The following is a 15612-nucleotide window of genomic DNA, read 5'->3' as shown; positions in this document are numbered from 1 at the left end:
TTAAAAAATGTAAGATAAGTTTCTGAATCTCAGAAGGGTAAAAATGGTTATAACCCATTGTAATAACTCGTTTAGTATAGAACGGTGAACTGTAGTTGATCTGAGTGTAAGTGGAATAGTTAAAAAGGGTATCCATAGATTGTTATTTCAAATGTGGCTCAAAGGAACGATTATTTTGTCGAGTCAATTTAATCGAATGTTATTCTGTTGGAAAACGTTACGATTTCGATATTTTTTGAAATATATGTATTATTATGTAATAACTTACGTTATTATATAATTTTTAACGTTATATTTTACAGAAAAATTAATTAAAATCATTGATATATAATACGTAACTATTAATAGCATTATTTAAGCACGTTTCATCACATCCCTTCGATAGCTCAGTTGGTAGAGCGGTGGACTGTAGCGGTTAATGTATATTCAGAGATATCCATAGGTCGCTGGTTCGAATCCGGCTCGAAGGAATATATATTTTTATATTTTTAAACACACAATTTCTTATTAATCTATCGTTACAACTTCCTGAATAGCGTTATAAAATTGTTTTTCATACTTTTAAGAAATGTTTATTTCATTTGTTTCGCTCGAAAAAAGCTCACCAACAAAGAGATATTCACAGACCATCTTTTTTAACTGGTAGATTAGAGAAGACGAGTCGATTCTTCGTTTGTAAATATCTCCTATATTTAGACGAATAATTGCATTTTTTAAACACATAGATTATAATGTTATGATTACATTTGCATGAACTAAAACTGACCTAGCTCAGAGATTGGTTTATCATCATTGGCAATCTTCAATTTCATAATTATAAATGTTTCTTCGGCCAACAGATAAAAAAATATATGTAGATAATGTATTTTTTATCTCGTTAGTTACATTCATCTAATTCTCTCAAGCAGTATACAAGCGGATAGTGAAATCGAAGATCAAATTTCAGATCTCACAAATCAGGCGTAACACACTTTTCCTAAATCTCCTCGAAACGTGTAACTTCGTACAAGATTAAGATCGTGTAGCGATCATAACAAATAACAGCGAGTGAAACGTCGTGCCGCTGAGAAAATTCAATCGCCTCCGATCGACACCGTACACCACCTCTCTCACCTGCAGAAGAAGAATTTCAATTAACGTTGCGTGGCTTACGAGAAGAGAAAAAATCGAGACAAATAATCGAGCGACGGTATTCGACTTCCATCGCCCACTGACCTAATAGAAGTCAATTTCACCGAGTATCATTTCTTCGAAGGCGCGCCGTACCAACGACAGTCAAAAGTCTGTGACGTGGAATTTCTGATATCGCTGTCGTTGACTTTCAAATGGCGAGTCGAAACCTGTGGCGCCTCCAGTTGGACGATTCGCCTTTCGAAGAAAATTAATTATTATATTAATCATTGGAGAAGTTTGCTTAGGGATCGTCGTCGATGAACGACTCTCGATCTTTATCGGCGTTACCGAGATTAATGGCGTAAAACGCGATATTTCAAGGTCAAGCGAACAAACGTCATTGTGCCCGTGAATACGAGCGTCGCGTATCGATCAGATAAGATATCGTGGTGAATCGATGGAGAAATCGGGTCAAAATTGAAATGTCAAGGAGATCGTCTACTTTGATGACAAAGTTAAACTCGAGAATCTTTGGGATCCTGTCTCTCTTAAGAAACTAGCTTCGAACTTTTCACTTTCGTAGGACTCTTTAAATATTCATGCTGCTGCTTTCTTAAAGCGGACGCTTTACGCATACCTATTCCTGGTTCGTTCTACTTCCCAAGTTCATGCCCTTCGATGTCTCTGTTTCCATTTCCCTAAAACGAACGTCTGACGTTCTTATCCTGACGTGTCGCTTTGTCGAATACACCGTGAAAAAAGCTTTTACCTGTGCGTGATCTTGCACAATTTCATACAGCTCTATTTGCACGTTTCTATTTATGTTTTCAATCGTACGTGTCTTCGAGAACAGCACGGAAGAATGCTAACGAGATTCCTGCATGATACGGCCGGCATCCTCCGTATCGAAGGAGTCCAAGCCAGAGGGACGGCCTTGCCACGGCATCGAGATACACAGCTTTCTCTACTTTCGCTTACACGCGAGATTTTCAGACCGACTACCGGCAAACTCGTGGCGATTCTTAAACGGTGTTTATCACTTTGGCTCGTGTGCATTCCATCGAAGGAGGCTTGTTCCCGGAGTCAATGAAGGAGGAAACGCTCCACCGACGATCCAACGTTCGCTCGTGGATCGCGCACTTTGAAAATACCCTTGAGTTACGATGGAAAGCGCTGCGAATAAAAATAATAAATGCGTCTGATTGGATAGAATATAAAGTTTCTCGAGAGAGACGTCGTTATACCTATACGAGAAGTTGAAAGAAGAAGCGACGTAAACGAGGAATTTATTTATCCCAAGAAGCAAAGATACGCGACTATGAACTATGCATCAGATATAACGAAAGTAAACTGCACTTGCACTATGGTTCCACTTTAGCTGTAACTTTGCTTCCAAATGATAAAGTTGTGCATATTAAATCGTATATAACATCTACGATGTTTCGAGGATAGGTTTTAAAATCGGAGATTAACCAAACGCTAAAATAAGCACATCTTCCATAGATTTATACGACCGGGATACCGGAATTTAATTGCGACATCCGCTGATTGCCCCCGCAGAATGTGGGTGCAAACGACTCCCTCGATACGCTGGAAACTAATTAAACGATTCTGCATTGCGTCCTCGCAATCGTCGATAAACTCTAGCGCGTTATCGATCCTATTATAGCTATCTTCCATTTCGCGGCTCTGAAATTTCTAGTTCTTTAAATCTTTAGAATTTGTAAACCTCCAAAATTCTACGCAAACGTTCGACCGGAAAAGAATGGAACATCCTCGGTGGTCGAAGGATTCGTTTTCCTGAACCAAAATACGACCAAACGTAACGAAACGATCGGCTGGATCGGTTTCGGAATGGAAACGACGTAGAATCAACGACGAAAGAAAGGCTGAATCGGAATGCAAACGCGTCGCCTCGACTCACCGATCGTCGGCCTGTTGGTATTTCACGAGGCTACAGTGCGATTTTCTCTCTCGCGCATCGTGTAGCGTCTCCTCCTTTTCCAAACTGGAAAATAACGAAATTCTTTCGCTTTATGTTCAATAATCCTGCAAATATACATCTTTATCTTTCCCATCGTTTTACGATGACTTATAGCAATCGATCAAGCGAACGAGCTATTCGTTAATCACTGTAATTTCCGTTCATCGTCGTTGCACAACTGGCTTCCTTGCTACTGTGTGATTAACAGCCGTTTTGCTTTTACGATCCACGACGATTGCGTTCGGGTTTCATGCTTTGCAACCGTAAAAGTACATCTTCACCTGGAACACTGATTCGAAATTACGATCACGCGCCTTGTAACGATTAAGTCGATGCGTGTGAAACGAGGCTCCTTTGAAGTTTGAATTTGCTGCGCCGATATCACTCGTTCAATTTTATCCCATCGTTAACTATCGAGTATATCGAAGAAGAAGAAATTTACTATAAAACAGTATATTCGGTGAAGGAGATTTATAACTAACTAAATAAACTAAAATATATTAATGTATAATTAGAGTATTCCTGTGATTTTCTTACGTGAGCTTAAATTTCGGAAAAGTACCATAGAGATGAAAACGTAAAGTTAGAATTTAGAGAAGTGTAAAAACGTCTCCTACATCGCCCGAGTAATTTTTTAACGCGTACATTGTTTTAAAGGGGCTCGCGAATGAAGAAATTAAAACAGTTTCGTTCCAAGACTCTGAATTCTAAAAGTGATAGCTCTTACAAGTGTCGAATAGCGAAACAAGATAATCTCTGAAAAAGTACGTCGAGTTACGTGGAACGTATCGATTAAATTCAAGTAAATGCAATTAGAATTTTATTATGTAAAACGATATTTGACATGCACGGACCTAATCGAGTAATTGAAGAAAGTAAAATTTCTTGGAGTATTTTAACCAATGAATCAGAGATTCGTCTCAGTTTTCCAGGTAGTAATAAACTTAACAAACGTCGCTAACAATAAATGGTTCCAAGCGACAGACCTTGAGCGGCCATTATGGGCGTTAGACTACGAGCAAAGAGAATTTCGCGGCGCTAGCAAGCTGGAAAGGTCCTTTCTCGCGTTCGACCTACAAGCCAGAAGAATGCAGTCGTCGTTTTCTCGGCCAGAACGTTTAAGCCTGTCACCTCTCCTCTTCGATGCGGACCACGTACGCGCCGTTCCAATTTTCAATAACGAAGAACGGGCTTGCTCGATTTCGTAATTAACCCGGCGAATTTGCCAGACCGGCCTTGATCTTAACCACCCTCGTATTTCGCCTCGATTTCGCCCGATTCGAAACCGGGGATTTTCTCCTCGATTCGAGGTAGGCGTGTTTTATTATTGCAGTTCGAATGGCTCGACACGTCGAACGTAAGACTCGTAGAGATTTTAAAAGATCGATATAAAAATTTACGATCAATCAGAGTGGAAGCTTCATCGAGTGGTTTTTATTAGAAGAAGGTACCTTCGGATTCGATTCAAGAGAGAGATTAAACGAAAGAGAGATGAAAAGAGAGATTGGCGTAATAAATATCTTCTTATAACTTCTTTAGTATCATTTTATGGTCTAAAGGCAATTTAATGCTGAAAGCTAGAACATAAACGTTCGTAACTTTGACAAGCCTTCCATTAGCCAAATAACGAGTTTGGTTATCGATCATTAACGCTGAAATTATCAATTTGTACCAATGTATAGGTAGACATTTTATAGGTTTACGGCGATGCATTTCCGCTGATGTTTATAATCTTTTAAAAAATTTGTAGCTAAATTTTTCCCAAACTATGCGTTTCTTTCTATATATTTCGTTTCAATTTTTACGACAGATTTTATAATTTACTCGCCGATAACTTCGATGTTAATGAATAGAAACTGTAGTTGGAAAATCGGGTCATCGACCCAGAGAAGAACGACGAAAGGTCTTCGAACTTTGTAAACTCGTGTCGCGATACTTCGAACCCGTTCCACTTTCCTCGAGAAATTCCTATTGAAAGGGGATGGGAAATGTGAATGAGAGACTCTCGTATTCCGCCGGTTTCTCTTTTATTAAAGATTCCATCGAGAACGTAAAATTGATAATTATTACTTAGCTTTAAAAAATATACATACACGATATTTTATATTTATATATATATATATAGTTATTTATATATATATATAAAAGTTTGGCTAACCCTTTAAAAATAAGGGTGTCCGCCATTTTGTGACAGGGAGTTCTGGCGGTCGCTGAGGGATCATCGATTTTTATTTTCATTTTTCCTGGGGTCAACAGGACAACCGCAGCCCGACCTCCCAGCTAAATCCGTCGTGTCCTCCGTCCATGTGTCAGGGATCCGTCTTTTTTTCAGGGACAGGCTGAGACACGCGTTCATATATTACACACGATGATAATAATCCTTGTTTTGTTTTACTTTTCCTTTTTTACGTCGTGTTCGCGTTACGATCGCGTCGTTTCTCTCCAGGTCAGGTTTCGTGGAGGCCAGGATGAAATCGTCGTGGGTTTGGGAGAGAAATGGGAGAGAAATGGGAGAGAAAATAGAGAAAAAGAATAGTTCGCTGTATCGTCGTTCGTCGTCGCGTTCGTCGTCGCGTTCGTCGTCGCGTTCGTCGTCGCGTTCGTTGTCGCGTTCGTCGTTGCGTTCGTCGTCCTGGTCGCTGAATCTCGAGCCGCATGAAAATTATCACAGATCGTTGGTGACGTGATTGATGGACGGTTTTCGTCGACGAACCGATCGGGAGAGCTCGATTCTCATCTTTATCGACAATCACGTCTTCGAGCCCCTTTCTGTTACATCCTCTGTTAATAACTGTTCCTCTAAAAACAGTCTAGCAAAAGGCTCCGTTAAAAATTTTATACAACTACCCTGTATCTCGTAACGGAAGTAATCTTCGTGAAAGCCCACCCGACCGTGTTCCCCGATCGAAAACGTCGCCGACGACCCCACGTCCACCGTGAAACTCGTGAAGGATAATCGACCAATGGCAGGACGAGAATGAGAGGGATCGAAGAAAGATCAAAGGTGAACGCCCAAAACGACAGGCAAGAGGAGAATCAGAGGGTTTGACTTAGACGAGAAGGAGGAACGCGACACTGTGGCCTTAGAAGAACCCGTCACCGGTCGGATCGTTCACCCATGGATAGTTATTCGGGCAACGTACGCAGGTCTGAAGGTTGATGGTCTCTCCAGGAACCTCTTTCGAGGTGAGTTTGCAGGTGTGGGGAACCCAACAAGCGGGAGGCCCGTCCACGATACACTTCTCCTTCCACGGCTCGAAACTCTTCGATTCTGTTATCGTGCGAGGATTCTGGATCCACTGGATCACTTGGGTCATCGTCACGAAGTAAACGTCGTTGTGGTTGGACAGGATCTCGTCGATCCAATAAAGGAACGCGTCCAAGAATTCGGGATTGTTCTTCAGCCAGGCTGCGTGGAAGTAGAGGCCCAAGGGAGCGCGGTTTTGTTCGTAATGTCGGTCAAAGTTGTGGTTTAGGAAATTGTAGAATTGGTCGCCGGTTAGGATGTTGCTGCACGAGTCTACCATGGCGCAACCGGGAAGGTATTCGTCGTTCTGTGGGTCTTCGCGGCGGTCCAACTCGTTCATCACCATCTCCCAGACTGCGTGCGACCTACGCAAAAAAGTCGATGCTCGATTGACGATGGAGGGATTGAATCGAGCCGCTACTATCCCTGGCATTTCAGGCGAAGACGTAGCTGCTTCGTTCGAAGTGATACAGTTCACATAAAAGGTGACGCTTCTTGCACAAAATATTTTGATATTTTCATGCTACGAATCCGCTCTCGCTATTGGTATAGAACGTACCAAAGATTAGGTTAATGGGGCATGTAGATAGACGGAAATAGATAGGTTGCTACTTTTAATGGAATTCGTTGTGGGATGTAGCATTCACTGACAGCAATATATATATTAAATTAAACGTTATTCGATATTAAACACGTCAATATATATCGATATGTTTAAGCTACAAGCGTTCTTGGTGCAAGATGCATATAGCAGATAATTGGATCAATTACCTCGAGCCACTACTAATACCAGCTTGCGACAGAATTGTATTAGCGTAATCATCGAAGCGCGAAGTTTTTAATCAGATTAAAGTAATTCGCTTTTCTACTTTAAAATTAGGTTACCTCGTTGGACAGTGTTGAAGGTTTCCATGGCAACGGTGCGGCATTCTGAAGTACATCGTGTAAGGCCATAGCGGTGGGTTGTTCAAGGCCGCGGTGATGGTGGAATCGTAAAGGAATGCTTGTTCTTCCATCATCGTGAACTGATTGTTTCCACCGACTCTGAGATACGGAGCCCTCACACCGACCACGCTGTTGTCCGTTAAATTAGCGAATTTCTCCGCGATGATCCTCATACCAGCCATTTCTTTAGCCCAATCGTCCACCGTCGCGTCTGACCAGAAACGTTCGTCGTCGTTGTGACTTGAAACACAAACGTTCATCGCGCGATTAACGCCGACTTTAAGGATCGGCTGCTAAAACAACTTAAACCACAAAAAATTGAATTTCAGAGTCTATATTATCGTCGTTATCTTTACCGCAATTTTATTTCGAAAGTGCATCTTCTTAAGATCGAACGGTACGTAGATCGTCAAGAATCGAACGTTCCGTGTATTACAACCAAAGTATAAACTCGTAGCAAAAGTCGTGGTTAAAGCTGAACGCTCGAGCCAGGTTGAAAAATACTCGAAAAGAATAAGGAGAGATTAATTTGTTTTTCACAAGTGTTTGCTTACGAGATAGAGTGAACGGCGATCTCGTGTCCTTTCCTGTGCATTTCCTGGACAGCCGAGTAGTTGGTGTACTTGTGCGAGACGAAGAAGCTGGCCTTGATTTCGCAACCGTTTGGGTTCTTGCGTTTTCCGTTGAAGATCTCTTTGTACAGTCCGATATTATTGTTATTGATGGCATCATCGAACGTGATAGTGATCATCTGCGGTACGTCCTTGGGAGGTAGATCTCCGGGGATCGTGGTACCGTCCTCGGAACAGAAGCAATCGGGTAGAACGCAGACTGTAGGGTCACAGGGTGGCGCTCTGTTCGGGTCGTTGTCCATATCTGTAATTTTCGCGAACCCGCAATAGCCCCTTTTACTCGAAAATCTTTATTTCAAGTCGCCTCGACGAAGGATGACGAAATTAACAGCAACGAAACTCGTCATCCGTCCCTGTCATGGTCTTCGTTGTTCGTGTCAAAGGGAACGTAAATTATTCACACGTGTCGACACAATTGAATCTCGTTGATCTTCGTTTAAAATCATTTCGAAAAAGAAAGACGAACAGTGTTTTTGCGAACGAAAGTAGGCTACCCCGATGCGTCGATAAAATCGAATCTCGCTAATTTACGTAGTTTTCACTATGCATTAAGTTTCCAATTTTCACCTTCGGGAGGTGATCGTCGAAAGAACGAATAACGAATAGAATTTCCAGTTATGAAATTTGCCAAAACGATCGAGCAAAGTTTCTCTATTTCATACTCACCGCAAATATTCTCGTCGGATCCGTCAGCGCAATCCTTTTCCCCGTTACAGAAAAGACCTCTCTCGATGCAAGAGCCGTCGCCGCAAGCGAGGAAGCCATCTTGACAGAGCGGTTCCTCGGTGTAAAGCAGAGGTTTCGCTTTTCTTTCTTTGTTCTTCAGTTTGCAGTTGTTCACCGAGTCTTTCCAGTCGCAGGTCTGTTTATCGATATCGAAATACAGTCCCGCGGGACACCTGATGGCTTGAAGACCCGAACTGGTGCACTGAATCACGTCACGACAGTTGTCACCCTCTCCCGCCACCAATCTGAACCATTCGCCCGCATCCTTGTCCTTGCAGATCTCGCTTTCGAAGCTCTCTTCTTTCTTCTCCTCCTGTCGCTTCACGCGATTCGAGCCTTCTAAAATTAAGTGGTTCGTGTCGTCTTTAGGGCAATGTGTATTCTATTTGTATTTACAAGTATCGTATTTACCGTATCGACGGAATGATAGTTACGAGGATTTGATATTGAAAGTACCAGAATAATTACAACGATCGATTCCTATTACAGCAAATTAGTACAATACAGTTTATACGTTTGCAAGAGTGTATTTCTAAGAATTTGAATTAGTTTTTGTAAAATATATACACATCTGCATATATAATTTTCTATATCGTCACACACCTCTTCGGGTATCTTACATTTTCACTTCGTCGATGTAGATTACATGTATACTGTAGCGATCGATAGTTAACGACCAGTGTCAAGAAGATCGATACTAGCGAAGATTTCATAAGAGATGCAATAACGATATAACATTATCTTTCATATATGTGATTTATTGCTAATATAATGACTTCTTTGCCGATATTAGTGAATTATTTAAAGTTAAATATAAAGTTGTCAGGAATAAAAACGTTTACATAAAACTTCTAAACGACACTCGGATTTCTTCGGTGAAATTTCGAGACGCATACATATACGTACGATTGCGTAACAGCGAAGATACCTATCAGCGGTGAGATTATGGAAAGTGTGAAATTGACGTCACAATACAACGTTGGCTTATGATTATTTATTTACCAATTGACAGAATCATCGTCTTTCGTCAGATGGATCAAAGGCAAGCGATTAGCACAAACTATAATTTCCTTTTTTTCTCCTTCTTTCTTTTTTCTTTTTACCTATTTTACCGAGCAACCATCAGAGTACACTACTACCAATTCTCGCCAACGTTCGATTTCTTACGTTTAGTAGAGGCGGAAGTAGAAAATCAATACTATAAATTACGTAAGAGTTACGAATATACGATTTTGCCAATATTTATCTCGCTTATGTAAGCCATTTGCGAATGCTGTTTTATAAAATACATCTTTCGTACCTATTTATATTTGTAGACTCTCTTTTCTAACAGAAATATATAACTCCTTTCGCGTCGAGTGCTTTTATATGTTCGTTTAAAAAGGGAAACTGCGAGTGCTTTGGAAATTCACGACGTGTGGCATTGTTTTCGTTTCGAGATGGTTCTTGGTCGAACGAGCGGAAACGCGCTCCGCTCGAGAAAGTGGAAGCAGAAACGGCTGATTTTTAATATACGGGGAAACACGCGTTGCTTTCCTCTATTTGCAGTTTCGGCCCCGCGTTAATTTTATATCAAAGCAACGAACGGAGAAAGCTGTCTCGCGCCTTTCCAACGACATTGTTTTATTAGCGTGTTTTATTAGCGTGTTTTATTAACGATTTCGCGTCCTTTTCATACCCCGAATGCATAGAATTCATTAGGTCGATCAACCCTTAGTAGGCGAAATCTTTTTCTTAGCAATGATGCAATGTTACGATAATATGACCTATATAGACTCAAACTTATATATACAGGGTGGTTGGTAACTGGTAGTACAAGAGAAAAGAGGGTGATTGTACGCGAAAAAAGAAGTCGAAAATACAGAATACAAATTTTTCGTTCGAGGCTTTGTTTTCAAGAAAATCGACTTTGAATTTTCGCTCGGCACGCGTGCACTTTATCGCGTCTCGTTATAACGGATCTCATTGTAGATCGTTGTCTCGATGGAAAAATTAAAAAAAAAAAGAAAAAAAAGAAAAAATTTTTATTCTATATTTTCGACTTCTTTTTTCGCATAGAACCACCCCCTTTCCACTTATACCACCAGTTACCAACCACCCTGTATATGTATATCGTAGTTGAAAAATTCGTACAAATAGGCACAAACGTCCAATTATAGCGATCGAGTCTTTGTTCGGTGTAGTTCTCGTAAAAGTTGTTTCCGAGTCCATTGCCCCATTAATTTTGGAAAGGTCAGTCGGTAAAGTATAATGGAGTGTAATCGGAAGGATGCTAATTCAACCGGCTACCTTTTCGAGAGAAAGTGGAATCTTTCTCTAGAAGTTGCGCGATGAAGAAAGGCGATTGGTTTTACCAAGTAGGAAGTTCATTAGTGTAAAATAGTATTATTGAAGCAAGAACTGCTGGATGGAAAGTGATTTGGATTTGGAGCGCTTGAAAAGAAGTGATTTCAAGTAGAGTTTAAGAATAACGAATTTTACAGTCCTTGGATTTAATGTAAAAGGAACGAGCAATGTTTGAATATAAAATTAGATTACCAAGGATCGAGATTCTATGTAAAAAGAGGCGATGGAAAGTGAAATTCTTGAGGAATTTTAAAGAGTTGTATGTCAAGTCGCGAAGCAACGAGCCGAAGAAAGTACGAAGTCAGCAGGTTACAGATCCAACGAAGCCTAATCACTGGATCTCCTTGAAAACCGAGAATTCTACAAGTAGCTTCAAATTCAACGATCCATCCTGTTCTATGGCTCTATAACGACCTCTTTCTGGGTGTCATAAACTTTCAAACGTCGATCTATCGTTCTTTCACTTCCTTCGCAAGCTAATACTATTCCGTAGCCGATTTCAAAGTCGCGGGTCTATCTACGTTCGTAACGTGGATATTCTTTCAAAGAGAATGTACATTAAGCCGTGTATCGAGCTTTTCAAAAGCCTTGTCATCTATAAACTTTCACGTCTGAAAATCGATTGAAAAACCGGCTCGAAGGAAATATCGACGTTCAAAGGTTTGAAAAGATCCACACTAAATTTAAACTCGTTTAAAGTCAAACAAATTCATATATTTAAACCAATAAATTTCTATCGTATTTATGTTAAAATACCTACAAGATTTTAAGCATAACAGCAAGATACGTTACAGACATTTTCGAAGCAAAACGCTGACTCTGAAAAATCACTTAGAATCGAATATACCAACGTTGAAGTAACCATAGGGCTTTGCCAAGCATCGAGCAATCTACAGTTATTTTCAGAGCTAAAGATCAGCGTTAAAAACCATTTAAACTTAAACGCCTGCAAAACCTTTCACAAGACAAATTACATGCAGAAGCTTTCGAAATGAAAAATTGGTACGAAAGAGTGAAACACGGTGAAACGTGTGGATATTTGAAATTACAAGAGATACAGATACTTTCGAAAGTCAAAAACTGAGGCTGCGTAAAGCATCGATTAACTCGGTTAAATCGATCGAAAGTCTTAACATCCAAAATCGCGTAAAATAATATCTGAAAATATTCCGAAGAATTGTCAAAGAATGCAAAGTTGACAACCACCGTATACAGATACATCGAAAAGCAAAGTTTGGCTAAAGGACCAACACGTTAAATCGTTTGAGCCCCGTTGGTCCCGCGGGCTGGTGTCATGTCGGCATCGCATAGCGCCGCGACAAACGGGGAAAGTTGCGCCCCCCCACCCCGTGTATTTTTCAGGGCACGGCAGTGACGTCACCCATCCGGGACCGAGTAGAACCAGAGGCTTTCACGCTCTAATCTCTTATGCAACCTGTCGTCTCCGTCGACCGCCAGAATCGTATTCCGTCCGATTTCCACCGTCCAAACCGCCGATTCTTCGAAAGCGTCCACCGTCCGCTATTTCCGAACGAGGAAAACAGCGCCACAGGGGGCGGAGGAGGGGCAGTGGACACGGCTCGCGAACATTGCCGCCTGTCGCCATTTCGAGACTCACGTGCGCTCCCGTTTAAACGGTTCGCCTTAATTTTTAATTTCACGCGATGATTTTCAGTCGACTTTTGCTACTACCGTCTACTCTGACTTTAGTCCGTCGCTTAAAGAAATTGGAGACTAATTTGAAAGAACGCCGATTCTATTGTTCGCGTGTAAGTAGCTCGAGAAGCTTATGGCGCAACGGTCGAAAGAATGAACCAGCTAAAGGACTTCTAACGTGGTGCAACGTGGTCTGTCTCAACGTTTGTTTTATATAGTACGATTACGAAGACCGTGGCTAGTTTCCAAGTGAAAATTGTTACTAAAAAGGCGACGTGTCTTGGTACAATGTCCAAGGAAGAAAACATTGACTCGTAGAGGGAAGGACAGAGGGTAAAATTCAATTCCATATTGAAAATTCCCGCACGAATTCGAATCACGCCTGCCACCATGTTCCCACTCGCTGCCATATTCTATGACAGACTACCCTCCTACACGATTCTCTCGAACCTCGTTAACGATCCAACGTTAGAATCGTCTTTATGGTAACACTAACCGTTCCTTTCATCCGTAATTCGTTCGATCTCTGACGATCGGCACACTGATCTGTTCTGTTCAGGCTGTGAAAGTCACCGAATTCCTTACTCACCGGCGAGAACGATGGCTGCCAGGAACAGCAGCACCAGCGAGGACCTCATCCTCGTCCAACGGAAGGAACGGCGCTTCCGGTTCCCGATGGAGGTTCCGTGACTCACGAGACTCTGACTTATCCACGCGTCCTACTGGCCTGTGTTTCACTCGTGTCGAATTCGACGATGGGATGATCAGACGGGGGCCGTTTTGGGTATTCGAACGAAGAGCTCGCGAGTTTCCCGGCACCACTTCCGGAAAAGAAGTCGAGATCGAGGAACAGCGCTCGCGGGCGCCCTGAGATCTTTGGCTACTCTCTCAGGTAGATCGAGAACGAGTGTGTTCGCTTCAAGGACGCGGACCTTGAAGGCGTAGGTACCACTAACGGACTGACCGAGGCCCGCCACTCGTCGCGCCTTATATTTCCACCACCACGTTGTACCCTGTTGGGCCCCCTCTTTCCTGCTCTTCGATCGTTGCTGTTCTGCGTCGATCCGACAATCGTTGCCTCGCTCCTGCTCCCCAGGATGCAGTGGCGTAGGAGTGTCTCACCTAGAAGACAACAAGCCTTAACTTAACCCGTGGGTCGTGTGGACGATGCGTCGAATCGGGGGAACGAGGGTAGGTGCACTGCCGGACGTAAGTGCTACTACGCCTACTGATATTTTATATTTTCTAGGTATTTTCTAGATATTTTATCGTAAATTTCTTACTTTACTCCTATCTCGTGAGATATACAATAATAAATAAAGTAAAATTTTTCTTTGCATCTTTTCCGGTAGATACAACGAGTAAAATGTCCTGATGCTTGTAGCTGGTGGTACATTTACCGTATATGTTACTCCTCAAGAGTTTCACAACCATCTTATTTACAAAGCGACGAATAAAAGGGTAGGATGATTTTATTCTTGATAAAGAAATTCACGCGTGTTTCGTATATTTTTATACGTACAACGCGTTCGATGCGTTTTATATTTCAAGCTAGTCGAAATGACATAAATGATCGTAAAGTAAACGCTTGAAAGTTTTATCTCTTCGATCTTGCATACGATTCGTTATCAACCGTTTACATAAAATTCATCAAATTACCCAAACTACAAGACCATCGTTCGTATCGTACGAGTCGAAAGTCTCGAAACTGCCTTCGGTTTGATCGCTTTAAATTCACGGTCGCGATTCCCTACAGCGAATTGCAGCAACTTCGACTCTCGGCATATTCGCGAGTTTAACGATCTTGAGCGATAAAATCGCCGGATCAATACGGTGTTTATCGTTTGGAACGTTGTTGTAAAATAGTATGATTCACGAGTACACCGTTTCGAGTAGAAATAAAATTTCAGCAAAATGCATAGTTTGTAAGATTCAGAGGTTGTTATTTTCGAACGAACGTATTCTCAAATAACGGAGATGTTACGAATAGAACACAATGGTAAAAAAATCGGGGCGGTGCAATTTCTGGACTTTTTCGCAACGGAGATTCTTACGTAACAGAGAAAATACAAGTTTTCCGTTGCTTTGGAAACGCGAGTACGCGTGGCACCGCGTCGAAAGTGAAACGAGTTCGGATGCAACTGCACTCATTCAGCCGTAGATGCAACGTGACTGCGATTCCAGGAGCCGTTGCACTCATTTGTCTTCCTAATTCGATCTTGTCGTGGTTACACATCTCGGAAACGAAGTGCCCTGATTCGCTTGCTCGAGCTTCGAACGACCGTTCGAACTCGTTCGCTGAGACTCACGAGTACCCTTATCTTGAGTATTTCGCAACTTTGTTTCAAAAGTTCTTGAAAGTTATTTCTTCCTTTTATTCTCAAGTACAGTTTTTAAATTTAATTTTAATCAACAACTATATATATATATATATTGCAAAATTATAAATATACCACGACGTTTGAAAGATTAGAAAATACCTACGAGTACGTTACAGAACTTGAAATCGACTACTTCGACGCTATCAACTACTTTGAACGAGGATTCAGAAAATCCTGCAAAGAAAGAAAATGCGGAAGATAAAAGAAGGAAAGACAAAAATCCTGCAATCCTTTTATCTGGTAAACGGAAAGGCTATCAGCAAGATGTTTCAAACGTTGTATTCTAAAGATCGAAAGATGGACAAAATTGTTCAACCCCGGCTTCTCATCCTGGCGTGGAAATGTCAGATCGAAGCAAGGGCTCGGATGGCATTTTGGGGTAGATGACGAGCCGCCTGGTTAGGAAGTCTGCACACGCGTCTATTGCACCATCGTCGTCCGTCTCTGGGAATCGCGACGCGGGCCGGCACGTAAATGCCAACGATCTCGAATCTTTCGACCGTTGCGCCGCGCCAGCAGGTTGCCAGGCAAATGGATGGCTCGCGACCATCTCTGGTCGCGAACCCAGCCACATGGAATGTA

The 15612-nt window shown here is 41.8% G+C and overlaps 1 protein-coding gene and 1 non-coding gene across 2 annotated transcripts; one reads left to right on the top strand and one right to left on the bottom strand.

The window, feature by feature from the left end:
* Positions 1-375: 375 nt before the first annotated feature.
* Positions 376-470, top strand: TRNAY-GUA (transfer RNA tyrosine (anticodon GUA)). The gene is made up of 2 exons: positions 376-412; positions 435-470. It is a non-coding gene; the product is annotated as a tRNA-Tyr (tRNA).
* Positions 471-5107: 4637 nt separating this feature from the next.
* On the bottom strand, positions 5108-13624 carry serp (chitin deacetylase-like protein serp). The gene is made up of 5 exons (XM_033343015.2): positions 13239-13624; positions 8588-8986; positions 7844-8165; positions 7230-7529; positions 5108-6709 (listed from the first exon to the last, which is right to left on the bottom strand). Exons 1-5 carry the CDS (start codon positions 13285-13287, stop codon positions 6181-6183), a joined length of 1599 nt encoding a protein of 532 aa, XP_033198906.1. The 5' UTR covers positions 13288-13624; the 3' UTR covers positions 5108-6180.
* Positions 13625-15612: the final 1988 nt, after the last annotated feature.

Source organism: Bombus vancouverensis, chromosome 4 (genome assembly GCF_051014615.1).
Source record: "Bombus vancouverensis nearcticus chromosome 4, iyBomVanc1_principal, whole genome shotgun sequence".
Taxonomy (NCBI): domain Eukaryota; kingdom Metazoa; phylum Arthropoda; class Insecta; order Hymenoptera; family Apidae; genus Bombus; species Bombus vancouverensis.
Note: the sequence above shows the minus strand (reverse complement) of the source record. Positions and strands in the feature narration are given on the sequence as shown.

Coding starts and splice junctions, on each gene's coding strand:
- serp (XM_033343015.2), bottom strand. CDS start 13,287: ATGAGGTCCTCGCTGGTGCTGCTGTTCCTGGCAGCCATCGTTCTCGCC. Junction 8,166..8,587: donor ATCCGACGAGAATATTTGCG/GTGAGTATGAAA, acceptor CGAAAATTACAG/ATATGGACAACGACCCGAAC. Junction 7,530..7,843: donor ATCGCCGTTCACTCTATCTC/GTAAGCAAACAC, acceptor TTGTGTTTCAAG/TCACAACGACGACGAACGTT.